At 42.4% G+C, this 12,494-nt stretch overlaps 1 protein-coding gene across 3 annotated transcripts; it reads right to left on the bottom strand.

The window, feature by feature from the left end:
• Positions 1-71: 71 nt before the first annotated feature.
• Positions 72-12,484, bottom strand: LOC113662026 (solute carrier family 22 member 7-like). Of its 3 annotated transcripts, none has more exons than XR_003445165.2 (10): positions 9,845-12,484; positions 9,587-9,690; positions 9,167-9,321; positions 5,870-6,038; positions 5,143-5,266; positions 3,702-3,808; positions 1,771-1,985; positions 1,252-1,360; positions 632-707; positions 72-391 (listed from the first exon to the last, which is right to left on the bottom strand). XR_003445165.2 is itself a non-coding variant. In XM_027176644.2 (10 exons), the coding sequence occupies exons 1-10, from the start codon at positions 10,205-10,207 to the stop codon at positions 328-330; spliced, it is 1,617 nt and encodes a 538-aa protein (XP_027032445.1). In that variant the 5' UTR covers positions 10,208-12,484; the 3' UTR covers positions 72-327. The 3 variants fall into 3 exon arrangements, 2 of the variants coding, with proteins under 2 accessions (XP_027032445.1, XP_027032446.1); XM_027176644.2 differs by having other exon boundaries at positions 632-838; XM_027176645.2 differs by lacking the exon at positions 72-391 and having other exon boundaries at positions 682-842.
• Between the last annotated feature and the right edge of the window lie 10 nt (positions 12,485-12,494).

Raw genomic sequence — 12,494 nt, 5'->3', positions numbered from 1 at the left:
GCGTCTGTGCGTGTGCGTGTGCGTGTGTGTGTGTGTGCGTGTGTGTGTGTGTGAGAGAGAGACACAAAGAGTATCACTGTATCCTTATTTTATTTTATTTATTTAAACATAAACACATTTAAAATTAGAAGTGAATGAAATAAAATGCAGTTATTAAGAATTAAAATTCCTTTTTAACATCTTAACATCTCATTAACATCTTTTTAAATCTTTCTTGAAATCATTATTAACCAAATAAACACTTTAATGCATATTTTATGTTAATGATATATTTTGTAAATAAAACTTAATTAAGACCAAAAAAAAGGTCAAAAATAAAATTTCTTCTTAACTTCCATTTTCTTGTTCTTGGCCTCTTTTCTCCCAGACTGGAACTACAACATGACCTGTCCTGTAATAATAATAAATAATAAGCATAAAAAATACAATAAAATAATAATAAGAAGAAGAAGAGGAATAGTAAAAATAAAATGATCACAATTTATGAAATATCTAACTTATTATTTTAGAAATATAAATACTATATACACAGTTACATTATTATTATATTATATACAGTAGAATTGTCTCTGATGTAAAGAAATAAACTTTCCTGTATTATAATTAAATATACAATTATATAAATGTTTACCTTGTCCCCTCGATGTCCTCTATAGTCTCAGGGAGACACCTGTCCATCGTCTCAGGTAACTGACTTGCTACCACACCTGCAATCAGTGCAATGATACACAGAATCACCTGCGACAGATGAGTCCACACATCGTCCAATAGGAGAATTAGAGGAGCTAAAGCCACGCCCAGCCGCCCCATGAAGGAGTTATAGCCCATCCCATTCTGTCTGTCTCACATACACACACACACAAAATATATTTTTTTTATTTTATTTTATTTTTTATTTGTATTTATTCTTATTTTTTTATTACCATATGAATAATACCCCAAACTTGTGTGTGTACGTGTGTACGTGTGTGTGTGTGTGTGTGTACGTGTGTGTGTGTGTGTGTGTGTGTGTGTGTGTGTGTGTGTGTGTGTGTGTGTGTGTGTGTGTGTGTGTTCGTGTGTGTGTGTGTGTGTGTGTGTGTGTGTGTGTGTACGTGTGTGTGTGTGTGTGTGTGTGTGTGTGTGTGTGTGTGTGTGTGTACGTGTGTGTCTGTGTGTGTGTGTGTGTGTGTGTGTGTGTGTGTGTGTGTGTGTGTGTGTGTGTACGTGTGTGTGTGTGTGTGTGTGTGTGTGTGTGTGTGTGTTAGTTACCTGATGACAGTAGGGTAAAGTTCAGAGCTGTATAGGACAAGTGTTGAGAAGGCAATGGAGGCGAAACCTTTACCCAGAACTCCGATCACTGAGCGCACAATCCACTGATCTACAGACAGAGAAACAGACTGGTCCAGACGCCACGCCTCCTTCATTAGAACTGACAAGCTCAGAGGCCACACCTCCTTCATTAGAAATAACAGGTTCAGAGGCCACGCCTCCTTCATTAGAACTGACAAGCTCAGAGGCCACACCTCCTTCATTAGAAATAACAGGTTCAGAGGCCACGCCTCCTTCATTAGAACTGACAAGCTCAGAGGCCACACCTCCTTCATTAGAACTGACAAGCTCAGAGGCCACACCTCCTTCATTAGAAATAACAGGTTCAGAGGCCATGCCTCCTTCATTAGAACTGACAAGCTCAGAGGCCACGCCTCCTTCATTAGAAATAACAGGTTCAGAGGCCACGCCTCCTTCATTAAAGCTGGCTTTTTCAAATTTGTAACATTATCTCCTTACCTTTTGGTATAAAGACATTAGTGATGAGTGCACAGCCTGACAGCAGGAGACCGCACACCTCGGTGCAACGCCGACCAATCCGGTCAAGCAACAGATAGACGACAACTTTAGCAGGAATCTCCACAGTACCATAGAGGAACTGGTTTAGGTACAGATCCAGACCAAATCCTTTGATGTTAAAGCTGATCCCATAGTAAGTGGAAGCCACACCGTACCTGAAACACATGCAATTATTTATGAACATTGCTGAGAGATCATATTTACAGCATTTGGCAGTCACACATATTATCAGCTCACTAGGAGACTACAGTATGAATACCATCAGTCTAAACACTCTGCTGGGAGACAATACAGTTAGTAAAAACACTCAGTTCAGAGACCGCCAGTGACTCAGCTGTTTGGACAGCGAGGGGAAGTTTATTCCACCACCTGGGTTCAGGACAGAGAAGTGTTTTAATGCAGATTTTCTTTGTATAGTGTGGTGCAGTGTGTTGGTCGTTTATGGTTTAGTAGAAGAACATCTGTGTTTTAGACCCGATGCAGCAGGAGCTGAAGGAAACCTGTGAAATGTGCCACTATAAAGCTGGATTGTTTGGGATCTATGAGCTTGTTATGTGAGAGATAGAGTGGAAGTTGTTAGTAACCCAAGCATCCAAGGAAGGCAATTAGTACATTACCAAATGCAATGGAGTGACTGATGAAAGTTCTAATGAAGGTTAGGAGGTCTGGTCAGATCGTCTCACATCACAGGAAAGTGCAGTAAGAGATCTGTGTTCTGATTTCTTCCACTTTCACTAAGCTATTCTTAATTTCCTACGATATCTGAGTAGCAAATTAGACAGACGCACAGTTGTAAATGTCCTGTTACTGGCCCCAGATCAGGGTTGTGTCTCTTTGCTGGTGTTGCTTAATCTTAGTGCAGCTTTTGACACCATTGACCCCTTGGTACAATTATTAATAAACATGGTATTAGCTTCCACTGTTACACTGATGACACACAGCTGTATGTTTCAGCTCAGTCAGATGTGAGACACCAGTTTAATAAGACTGAAGATTGTGTGAAGGACATCAGACAGTGGACACTTACTAACTTCCTCCTGTTTAACTCTGACACACAGAAGATCTTGTACCAGGACCACAGACAGTCAGAAGTAAGCTTTCTGATTACAGAGTAACTCTGGATGGTCTTTCTATTACATCATGTGCAGCAGTAAAAGACCTCGGTGTGATTATTGATACCGGTCTCTCATCTGAAGCTCACATAAATAATACCACAATGTTAGCCTTCTTTATCTCAGTAATATTACTAAGATCAGAAATATGATGTCATGACATGATGCAGAAACACTAGGTCATGTGTTTATTACCTCTAGGTTGGATTACTGTAATACTTTACTGTCTGGATGTTCAGTAGGAGCAGAAACAAGCTCCAGTTAGTCCAGAACACAGCAGCTAGAGTCCTAACTAGAACCAGGGGATATGAACACATCACCTCTATCTTATCCTCACTGTATTGGCTTACAGTCAAGTTTCACACTGATTATAAAACACTATTATTAACCTATAAAGCACTTAATGGTCTCACACCACAGCACTGAGAGATCTTTAGGTTTTTATGATCCATCACACCTACATCAATCAATTGTTGAAAGCGCTACACAAATAAATTTAATGAGATTTTCCTGGGTTTTTATGAGGTAGAGACCAGATGAGGTCCATGGATGAGGAACTTGAGGAGAGGAAAGTAAATGTGACGAACTCCAATGGTGGCAAGGAAAATAATTCATGGTTTGAAAGAGATAAACAGGACTGCCATAAACTACAGAGGAAGGAGAGATAAAGGCTGGAGACAATTGTGTGTGTGTGTGTGTGTGTGTGTGTGTGTGTGTGTGTGTGTGTGTGTGTGTGTGTGTGTGTGTGTGTGTGTGTACCAGGTAACTCCAGTCATCAGAGCCAGTCTCCTCATTTTGGGTGTCCTCATCAGGTCAAGATATGTGTATGTCCTGTTTCCTCCCTCAGACACTATAGAGGACAGAACCTGCAGCAGGAGTAAGGTGGAAATTAAGACATTAACAGACAACACTGGATTCGCACACCAGAATTATACCTCGCAGTACAAGGACTGGTGGATGTGAAAGTGGATTTGTGCCTTCAGGATACAAACTGCTCAGAGACTTCTGTACAGTAAAGATACACTCTGGGACAATATTGCCTGCATGACGCTGATGCGAGCGGGTGACTTAACAACAATGAATCAATTAATGAATCTCCAAGAGTTTATCTGTGCTCACTCCCTTCTACAGATCCATGCAGTCTTATAAAAGAGTATCCCTGAACACTGGGCACCTGAGAAACCTTTGTTCTTCAACCAGTTGATCCAAACAAGATTGCTGTCCTCTGCACGTATACAGCAGTGCTTGTTTCTGAACGGTATTATCAGTCTGGGTCATCTGTTACAAGATGAAGTGTGTAGAACAACCGGAGAACTGAAAGACATGCCAAGTTTTAAATCTTCTGGTCTGGTATTAAAACTGAAAGCAGAAATAATCTACAATGCATTACTAATTGGCCACAGGACTTACATTGGTCCGAGACATGACAACCTCCAAAACATGGGGAACAAGAAGGAGCTCCCAGAAATAAGAGTTTTCCCAGCATAAAGAGAACAAGAAGAGGGAGCCGTAAACTCCATCTCGACTCTTAAGACTCCTCACATAAGCTTCTTCAAATGAGTTTTCTCCAAAAATGCAATGTATAACCTTACAGTTAAAATCACACACAAAAACTCATTGAGGAGACAGAAAGTCTCCAGGTGGCCGGGTATGTTGAACTCAGACTTCCTCGTGAGAGACAGATGAACGCTGTATAAACCGCCCATAGAGAAACACACTGGTGACCTGCAGTGGAGGATAATTCATGTGGTAATAGCCACCGATGAACAGGTAGCACACCTGAACACAGCTGTGAAAAGGGATTGTCGGTTCTATGGAGGAAAAGAAGACCTGGAGCACTTTATACAAAATACAGCTGTACCAAAAAAAGTAATATGGGTGTTGTTAAAACTGGTAGTGTGGAAAACCCCCAAAAATAAAGGCTTACAACTTGCCACTGTAGATTCTGAAATAATGTTCAAGTGACTAGTTCCAAAAAGATTAAAGAATTAATTTGCTTTTCATAAGCTGACAAATAATTCGTTGGGTTTTTGTGAAGTTTGGTGTGTTAACAGTGCTATATGTACTGTTTATGATGATGAGCTTACTTTTTAAATTCTGAAAGTTTTTTCCACATTAACTTATTTGATTTACTTTCCTTATTAACACGTCTTATTTTTACTTATTCTTTTTTTATTCCCCTGGGTTTTGAAGGTCTCACCTCTGGTTTCAGGATGGTTAAGGTTCTTGTCCTCTTGTTCATCTCAGCACATTTCTGTAAGTAATACTGCGCTTTCTCCACTTTACCGTTAGCGATTAGCCACCGAGCGGACTCTGGAACCCACCTGTAATTAAAACAGAAGAATTGCTTTATCAGAATTTCCAAATTAGCTCACATTACATCAGAAACACAGGGTTCTTCAGGTGTCCTGCTTGTGGAAACGTTCACAGAGTCTTTACCTTTAGAACTGTACAAAAATTGTTTTTTTTTAAACAATAATGTAAAATATTTTTGATCCATTTCCCTTATATAGTCACTGTATCCTGACTGTCATCAGTAATCATGCGGCATGTTACAATGTGCAGGATCTGTTTCAGGTTGGTTTGATTTTAATTCATAATATTGCATAGATTTTTGTGATGCCTCATATTTTAAATTATCATTAAATTTAATCTTTATTTTATTAGACTGATTTTAATGAAGAATGATTTTATTTATCACTGAATTATGGCAAGGCAAGTTTATTTTTATAGCACATTTCATACACAGATGTCATTCAAAGTGCTTTACATAGAAATTAATTAATTATGAAGAATATTCATTTAATCACGAATTAAATAAAACATTTCCTGATGTTTGATGACAACAATATGTTTTATATATTTTATGATTCATGTCATTATAAATCATGGTGCTTTTTGCTATTGTGTGTTATAAAAATCCTGACCTCCAGCTGATTAATGCCACAGTGAGCGGTAAAGTGACCGTCACAGTTAGCCATCTCCAATCTCTCACTCCGTAAGCCATGACAGGAAGCACCATGTAACCAAAAGTCCAGCTCAAACTGTCAATCACACCCACCAATTTCCTGCTCTCTATACTCACCCACTCCACATCTGAGAACACACACAGAGAGAACACCACCAGGTTACGTATGTAACCCGGTAACCTAAGAAGGGAACTTGACACTACGTCAGGGCTGACTGTGAGGAAGTTGTGTCTGAAGCTCTGTGTGCACACACACCAATTTAATGGCTCGGGAAGGTAATGTGATGAAGTGATTATGGGCTGACGCTAAGGGAATGCCAATCCCCATGCTAGTTGATGACCATGAGAGAGCATGAGCAGACATGCCCTGAACATCAATGGCCCTGCAGGACCTGGGACCCTGGAGTGGGGTCCAAGTCTAGGTTATAGAACCTGATAAAGATGTGCGGAGAGGACCAAAATATCTTCCATGGGGACACCCCTGGCTAAGGCACTGGATGAGGTAATACCCCCAGTGGAGTGAGCACTTATACTGAGAGGCGAGGCAAGACCGCAGAGAGCAGAGCCGTCTTCAGAGTCAGAAAGTTCTCAGAGGCAGACTCCATGGGCTCAAAGGGGGCTTCCAGCAGCCCCTCGAGGACCACAGAGAGGTCCCAGGAAGGAAGGCACAGTCTACAGGAAGGCCTCAGCCACCTGACAGCACACAGAACACAAAGGCCCTGAGTACAGGTTTGTGGTTCTTAGCAAATGCGGCCACATACACCTTAAAAGTAGAAGGGGACAGGCCCAGAGATAAGCAAGACTGCAGGAGCTCCTGCACTGTACCGGCTGGGCAGTGAACTGGATTCTGACAGCGTTCATCACACCACTACAGAGCATACAGCTTCCTAATAGAGGGAGCCCTAGCATTCAGTAGAGCCTTTGTCACCTTAGATGAGAGTCCAGACCCAGAGCTACCACATATCGGGCAGGGGTGTAGGATTGCCCCCTGCACCTGAGAGAGGAGATCCTTCCTGATGGGAACCTCCCATGGAGTACTGTTCAGGAGGGAGACTCAAACCAAACTAGAGAGGGCCAATGAGGAGCAACTAGGAGAAGGTTGACTCAGGTATGGTGCACTCTGGCTAGGATTTGCAGGAGCAGAGTTACCAGGGGAAAGGCGTACAGACAGAGCCTCGGCCAAGTCCATACCAAGGCATCCAAGCCCAAAGGGCCCGGATGAGAGAGGGAAAACCACAGTGGGCAGTGGGTCGACTCCTTGGAGGCGAACAGATCCACTTTCATCCGGTCGAAAATCTGCCAAATTTGCTCCACCAGGCCTCAGCACCTGCCTCGACAGGAAGTCTGCCTCCTGATTTACATGCCCTGGTATAAAAATTGCTCTCAGAAAAAGGAACCTGGTCTCTGCCCAGAGTAGAATCTCCAGGCAATTTATGTGCCATGAGAGATAAGGGCCCTCCCATAGACCCTGGGCGGGGCGGCGATCCAATTTTGCTCCCCAGCCTGAATGCGAGGTATCTGTCAAAAGAATACTGTGACTGTGACACACCCCTAGAGTGGGACCCAAGTCTAGGAACTGGGGTCTTTTTCCACATAAGAAAGGTACAAAGCCCATGGCGCATAACCCTTATAAACCTGAGGGGATGTTAACCTAAAGGGATTCTGGTTGTGGAGGTGGTGTTGCCACTATCTTTTAGCAATTTGCAAATTCACTGTAACTCAGAGAACACAATATAGATTTAATTCCTTTTAAGTGCTTGTTCTTAATGTGCACTCTTACACATGCACAAGAAAAATCTTTGATTTCTCTTGCTCTAGCAACTGTGTGTAGATCTGAACACACGTCCATCACAGTTCAGTAGTGAGGACTTCATGAGATTCTTCACTGATAAAATTGAAAGTATCAGGAAGAAAATTGTTGATGTTCGACATATGAGAGCATCTTGTTACCCACTCTCACCTAAAGTTCTACACTCACAACTACAAAAGGAAGAACACAATACTGGTACGCTTTGCCCCCGAAGGCGAACCTGAGGAACTTTCTGTGCTCTGGCAAAATACCTATGTGAAATAAGCGTCTTTGAGGTCTTTGTGGGGAAGTTGTGGCCTAATGGTTAGAGAGTCTGACTCCCAACCCTAAGGTTGTGGGTTCGAGTCTTGGGACAGCCACGACTGAGGTGCCCTTGAGCAAGGCACCAAACCCCCAAACTGCTCTCCGGGTGCCACAGAATAAATGGCTGCGCACTTCCACTTGGAGGAACACCGCCTGGTGCCTGCCAATGACCGTGGGCAACACACCCTGAAATCATGGAGGGCGGGAGGAGAACTAGATCCTGTACCCTTATTCTATGGTATCCAGGCACACCTGGCAGAACTTTCCACATTGCCTGTTTGTCTGAGAGTGGTGTAAACCTCGCGCAGATCTCATGGGTACCCCGAAACAGTGATCTGGCAGGTGCTAACCCAGAGAGATCCGTGCAAGGAATAAGAGCAGTTACAGATCCTACTGCTCCCCGAAATTCCGGAGGCAGCAGGGCGGGCAGTAGGGAGAGCCTTCCAGAACAGGACACTCCTAGGAACCCCTCTCACCTCACTCCTAAGTTCCCCTCTCACCTGATGGGCCTAGGCACACTGACTGGCCTCCCTATTCTTAGACAAGGGGGCATGGGGGCAAGGGGACCACCACACTAACACTTTTTACTGCTCTGAGTGAGCTAGGAGAGGGTTGGGTGTGGCAGGAAGATGGCCCAGTCTTGCCGCAGTGAGGGGGAAACTCCCTGAATGCCGCCAATTGCCGCTTCGCCTCCTGGTGCCTGTCAATGACAAAACTCACTGCGTCGATGAACAAGCCCTGAGGTGAAATTGGGGGATCCAGGAGAAAGGACTTATCCTTATCTTTAATACCCTATAAACTGAGCCGCAGGTGCCTCTCTGTGGCAACCAGTGCAGCCATTGAACAGCCTAAATTGTCATGTGTGCACAGAGCTTCAGACACAACTTACTCACAGAAGCTTTCACATAGCGCCAGCCCTGATGCAGCATAGAGTTCCCTGAAAAGGGAACTGTATTTATTTAATCACTCTGGAAATGTAACTGAATTAACCAATATACTGGTGTAAATTATATCATTTAAAACTAAAATAAATGCTTTTCTTTGGGAAATCTTTGTATGACCATCTAATCTGTTGAAACTATTGTATATTGTGTATGCACGGAGGCGTATACAGTATATGAGTGACATGGAGGTGTTTCTCACTGAGCACGCTGGTGACGATGACGATTCCAGTGATGCTCAGGCCGGTGAAGAACCGTAACACTGCAAACATGATGATGGAGGAGGAGAACACGCTCGCCATTGCAAAACACAAGGCCAGCACATATGAAACCAGCAGCATGGACTTACGGCCGTATCTGAGGAGAGACATTACAGTGAAATGTACAAGAATGTCCAGGCTGGAGGAGAAACCAGGAAAATTCAGTGCAATTCAGGATGCTTCAATATAAATATAGATTATTATTTTATTATCAGTCAGTTAATCAGTCAATGTGGCCAGTTAATACTGTGGTATAAAGGATTACACCTTAAATTACAGTTTACAGATTTAAAGAACAGAGGTTTTAAAAACTAAAATATGAAGCTATCATTTAATCTGATATTTCAGTGTTTTAATGTGACCTGTCACTTAAACTGCCAAATATAGCTGCTCCTAACATCACTCCGACGAAGAAGATGGTAGCCATCACTTTATTCATCCCTTTGTTCTCGCACACCAAATCCCACTGAGAAAGAGAATGACAGCATGGAGAGAGAGAGAGAGAGAGAGAGAGAGAGAGAGAGAGAGAGAGAGAGAGATTAAAATCATAACAAGGATCACGAAGAAGATGCTAATTATTCTAACATGAGACTACCTGATGGTTTCCTGATGGAACGTACCTCTGTAGCTAAAGTGCTGATGAAGGTGCTGTTATCGTATGTCCATCCATTCTGACATTCAACAACTGAAACATTTGTGACATTCAACTCATCTAAAAGATGGAACTGTGGTTCTGAGAACATGTGGCAGGAAGTGAAGGTCCCGTCTTCCTGTCTGGGAATGTTGATGTTCAATATCTGCTCTTGTGTTAGATTCCTATCCACAGAGCCGAGGTTGCAGTGATGAGGAGGGATAGCACCGATGTAGTTGTTTAGCAGGAAGTGACATGGGAGCGTGAACCGACCAATAAAACTGAGGAACACAATCATCTTCTGGAACCTTCCAAACCCATCAAGGTCCTCCAAAAGATCCTCAAATTTCATTGTTAAATGCTGTGAAGCTAAAACAGGTTTATCCTCTGATGTGGTGATGTTTATGCGTCTGCATTCGTTCTCTCATTCCCTCTGGCAATTTCTCTCTCTAATCTCAACCAAATATCAAATATCTTATATTCCAAAGGTCAAAACGAGTGTGAGAAATCTCTAAACTCACTGTAAATCTTTGACTCCTTCAAGTGAATCTAGATTTCATGCAGTGATTCAGCAAGAATCAGATTTATGTTCAAATTCAAACCACAGAGAACATTTCTGAAATCTCCAAACAAAATAATCCCAGTTAGATACTTAGATACATCAGGAAAACTCAGGATCAGTGAACAGTGACAAATTTCTGAGTGAATTATGACTTCAGACAAACACTAAACCTCTGCTGATGGAGCTCTGGGTTTAGAGGGGAGTTAAGGTTTAATCCTGAAATTACACACATCAGTACTCTGAGCTTCAGTCTTAAATGCTGTTCAGAAGTTACACATGTGTGCGATGTCTGGAGGCATGTCCCAGTTACACTCAATTCTGAACTTAAGCACATTTTTTCTTGTGCAATATCAGCTTCAGTGAAGATCAGAGAAGTATCTTAGAAAACTCATGAAAGCTCATGAGATGTGAGTCAATATGGACTGAGTCAATATGGAGTGGGTCAGTACGGAGTGAGTCAATATGAAGTGAGTCGGTGTGGAGTGAGTCAATATGGAGTGAGTCAGTGTGGAGTGAGTCAGTACGGAGTGAGTCAATATGGAGTGAGTCAGTGTGGAGTGAGTCAATATGGAGTGAGTCAGTATGGAGTGAGTCAATATGGAGTGAGTCAGTATGGAGTGAGTCAGTAAGGAGTAAGTCTGTATGAAGTGAGTCAGTACAGAGTGAGTTGGTAAGAAATGAATCAGTAGTCATTAGTGTATAGTCTCTATTTACATTTACAGCATTTAGCAGACATTCTTATCTAGAGTGACGTAATCTATCATCGGATACATTAACTCTGGTCCACTAGGTTACAGACTTAATATAGCATGAGCTTAAAACACTGATCAACGTTTTTTTTAATACACACAAACAACAAACAGGGAAGACAAATGCTAGTTCAGAATTTCATGAGAAAGTATAAAATAGTCAGTGACTCAGCTGTAAAAGGGAACTGGTCCATTTTTAGCTTTGTAGGCAAGCATCAACATTTTGAATGTGATGTGTTCAGCTACAGGAGCCAGTGGAGGAACACAGCATTGTGGTGGTGTGGAGAACGTAGGCAGGTTGAAGACAAGTCACACAGCTGATCATTTACAGAGGACGTGTTCATATGTAGACCTGATAGAGAGAGCTGCAGTAGTCCGGTTAACAATAAACAACTGTCTCCCCTGTTTATTCTGGCGCCGCGGAATCCTCGTCTTTATCGTCTTTGTATTATCTTCATGTGCTCCGTTTCACTTTTCTTTTCAGTTTTCTTTTTCAAGTGTTTCCTGGTTTTGTTTGTTTTGTGTTTTTATTTAATAGACTATGATTTTTTAGCTATTCCTGCATTTGGGTCTGAATTTGATCACAAAGACACCCCACTTTCTGACAGAAGGGTTCTGCTACTCACACCGAGCAGGATAGCTTCTAGCCTGGCGCTAACCATTTGGTGGAAAGTTTTCTTTGGATTATTCTTTCTGGCCTTTTAGAACTTTTTTTTGGTTTTCTTTTCCTTTTTTTCGGTGAACATGGCTCCACATCTGTTTTGCTGGGGGACGCTGCTCCATGTCCTGTTTCCCTGTTTTCTGTGGAGGATGCCTCCTCACTTCTTGCCTGCCTAGGATGTTACCGGCCTGATTTGCTCTTTTGTTGTTTTCTCGGTGCCCTGTGACATCACCCCAGACCTGATCCTGTGGGACACCGCTTTACTTCCTGTATTCCTGTTATTATTGCCTCCTCACTTCTTGTCCGTGGGGGATGTTGCCGGCCCGTATTTCTTAGCTTTTAGTTTTTGTTTTTTTTGTGTGTGGACATTTCTTTTTTTTTATTGCCACCGTGTGCCTTGCTCCCCCCACCTGACTCGCCATGTGCCTCACTCCTCCCACCTGGATCTCGCCGGGTTCCTGCTTCCCACAGATTTTTTGACGTTATGTGATTGGCATGTCTGGAGCCCCAACTGGGGAGGGAGTTACTGTCAGGACTTTTTGCTGCTGCCATGTGGTTTTTTTTACATTTCGTGTTCATGTGTCTTTTTTGTGTTTTGTGTTTTTATTTAATATTTGGGAATTTTATCACGAAGACACCCTGTTTTCACATCTGAATTTTCTTTCAA

Source organism: Tachysurus fulvidraco, chromosome 12, assembly GCF_022655615.1.
Source record: "Tachysurus fulvidraco isolate hzauxx_2018 chromosome 12, HZAU_PFXX_2.0, whole genome shotgun sequence".
In the NCBI taxonomy this organism is placed as follows: Eukaryota; Metazoa; Chordata; class Actinopteri; order Siluriformes; family Bagridae; genus Tachysurus; species Tachysurus fulvidraco.
This window is presented reverse-complemented; position numbering and strand designations above follow the sequence as displayed.